The sequence below is a fragment of the Poromitra crassiceps genome (assembly GCF_964638095.1).
Source record: "Poromitra crassiceps genome assembly, chromosome: 11".
Classification (NCBI taxonomy): Eukaryota; Metazoa; Chordata; class Actinopteri; order Beryciformes; family Melamphaidae; genus Poromitra; species Poromitra crassiceps.
In genome coordinates this window covers 3206072-3208235 of record NC_139643.1, presented here as the reverse complement: position 1 = coordinate 3208235, position 2164 = coordinate 3206072, and the positions used below count along the sequence as shown (strand labels likewise).

Genomic DNA, 2164 nt, shown 5'->3' with positions numbered 1-2164 from the left:
AGTGCTGTTGGGTTGCAGCTGGTGAAGTCTTTGTGAGTGAAGTCATCAGTGATGTCACTCAAGCAACTGTGATGTCATCAGTGATGATGTCATCAGTGATGGTCCGCCCTCTCCTCAATGTTCCTCCCTCCGCCCGCCTTGCTCTCCTCTTTGACTGCCGTGTTCCTGGACCTCTCGGCCCTTGTACCAGCGCGCCGACCTCCCTCGCTGCTCAGCGGCTCCTGCTTTGAATTTCGGTGAGGAATCAACCTCATCAGTGTTACATCATGTCATACCCACTGATGATGTCATAGACATTGTGGCATCATCATTGGTGTCATCAATCCTTCCCTGCTGTGGTTATAACTGATACAAAGTCCAGCCAAGCTAGTGAAGCCATTGAAGATTCAGTGATGCCTGTGAAGAATAAGAGGAAGTTCCCTAATCCAGATGACCAAGAGCTCAGTAAGTCTAAGATGTCTAGGTACAGTTTGACTGGAGCTCAGACCCGTGGACCCAGCTCCAGTTTGACTGGAGCTCCGATGCACGGAACCAGGTCTAGTTTGACTCGAGCTCAGACCCACGAGCCTGGGCCGAGCAGTGTCGAGAAACCGTTCTCCAGTAAGAAGTGCCTGGCCTGGTTCCACAGGTACGCCGGCACAGATGAGGTGGTCGGCCCAGAGGGCATGGAGAATTTCTGTGAAGACATCGGTGTGGAACCGGAAAACATTATCATGTTAGTTTTAGCCTGGCATCTAGAAGCAATAAATTTGGGATTTTTCACAAAGGAGGAATGGCTCAGGGGAATGACCTTGTTACAGTGTGACTGCACAGAGAGGCTACAGAGTCAACTGGACTGCCTTCGGGCTGATCTCAACGACTCTGCACTCTTTAAAACCATCTATAGATACGCCTTTGACTTTGCCAGGAAAAAGAACCAGAAGAGTTTGGACATGGACACGGCTAAACCCATGCTGGCCTTGCTGCTGGCAAGAACATGGCCTCTCTTCCCAATCTTCCAGCAGTTCCTGGAGCAATCAAAGTACAAGGGGCTGAATAAGGACCAGTGGTATAATCTGTTGGAGTTCAGCAGGACCATCAACGCAGACCTCAGCAACTACGACGAAGATGGGGCTTGGCCAGTGCTGCTAGATGAGTTTGTGGAGTGGCAGAAAGCGCGGCCAGCATCGTAGCCAAACCACGCCACAACCATAGTTCAAATTGGGGGGAGCTAAGGGGAGCTCGGCTCCCTGAAAAGGAAACAACTTGTTGCCCGTATCAACTATTTGAAGATGTACACTGTTTGTTAACTGTGAAGTATGCAGGTACAAATTACTTCTTATTAAATTGATTTATCTTTAAACTCTAAGCAGCTAATTTTTTCGCCTTGTATTATAGTTGCCTGCTGAGTTGCTTTGGTCCACACCTTTTTGTGCGTTCCTATTACCCTATATCGTCAGCAGCGCGCAATTACTTTGCACTAAGAGCTTTGAAAAGGACCTCTTACGCGCAAATACCTCCCTGTGCTGGGAGCGCACCCGTAATCTCCGTGCAGCGCAGCGCAGTGCAAAGTAGAATTCCTTTTGGAGATGTCATTACGCACAGCCTAGACATCAAATTATGCTGCTAAAATTGGGTATTAGCAGATCATTCAGTGAGGAAATCAACTATAACTCACTGAGAAGCTTTTATCACATCGTAAAGAGGGAAATGAATTGAGAAAACGTGTTGGACAAGACACAGGCTATTTACCTTCATAAGCCGAGGGTCGTTGGCACCACAGACGATCTATCAATAAGCTCTCTGTCCTCGCACGAGTGAGCACACTCTATTACGCATGGAGAGAATTACAGCATATTGCATGCCTCGTGCAAACAGCCATTGCGAGACGGGAATCTGATTCGTTTTGATTGACGTAATGCCCAGCATTGGCTGGCCACACCTGTGAATAATTCTGGTAGTTAAGACCACCCAAATCCAGTTTGCGCAGGCATTTGGGGGCGCAGATGATTTTGGCACGGTTCTAATTTGCGTCTGCGGCAGGTGCCGTGAACGTTTCCACATGCCCGCAGAGAATTGCATCCCCAACATATTTCGGGGCTTTTTTAACTTAGAAATCAGGGAGGTCACGTCTACCAGACAATTATATCACTTTTAAACAGTTACATTTCTGTATAAATCATTA

The 2164-nt window shown here is 47.8% G+C and overlaps 1 protein-coding gene across 1 annotated transcript; it reads left to right on the top strand.

Moving 5' to 3' along the window:
- Nucleotides 1–590: 590 nt before the first annotated feature.
- Nucleotides 591–1172, top strand: LOC310784748 (DCN1-like protein 5; the record flags this gene model as incomplete). Its single annotated transcript, XM_083645784.1, has 1 exon — nt 591–1172. The coding sequence occupies exon 1, from the start codon at nt 666–668 to the stop codon at nt 1170–1172; it is 507 nt and encodes a 168-aa protein (XP_083501910.1). The 5' UTR covers nt 591–665.
- Nucleotides 1173–2164: the final 992 nt, after the last annotated feature.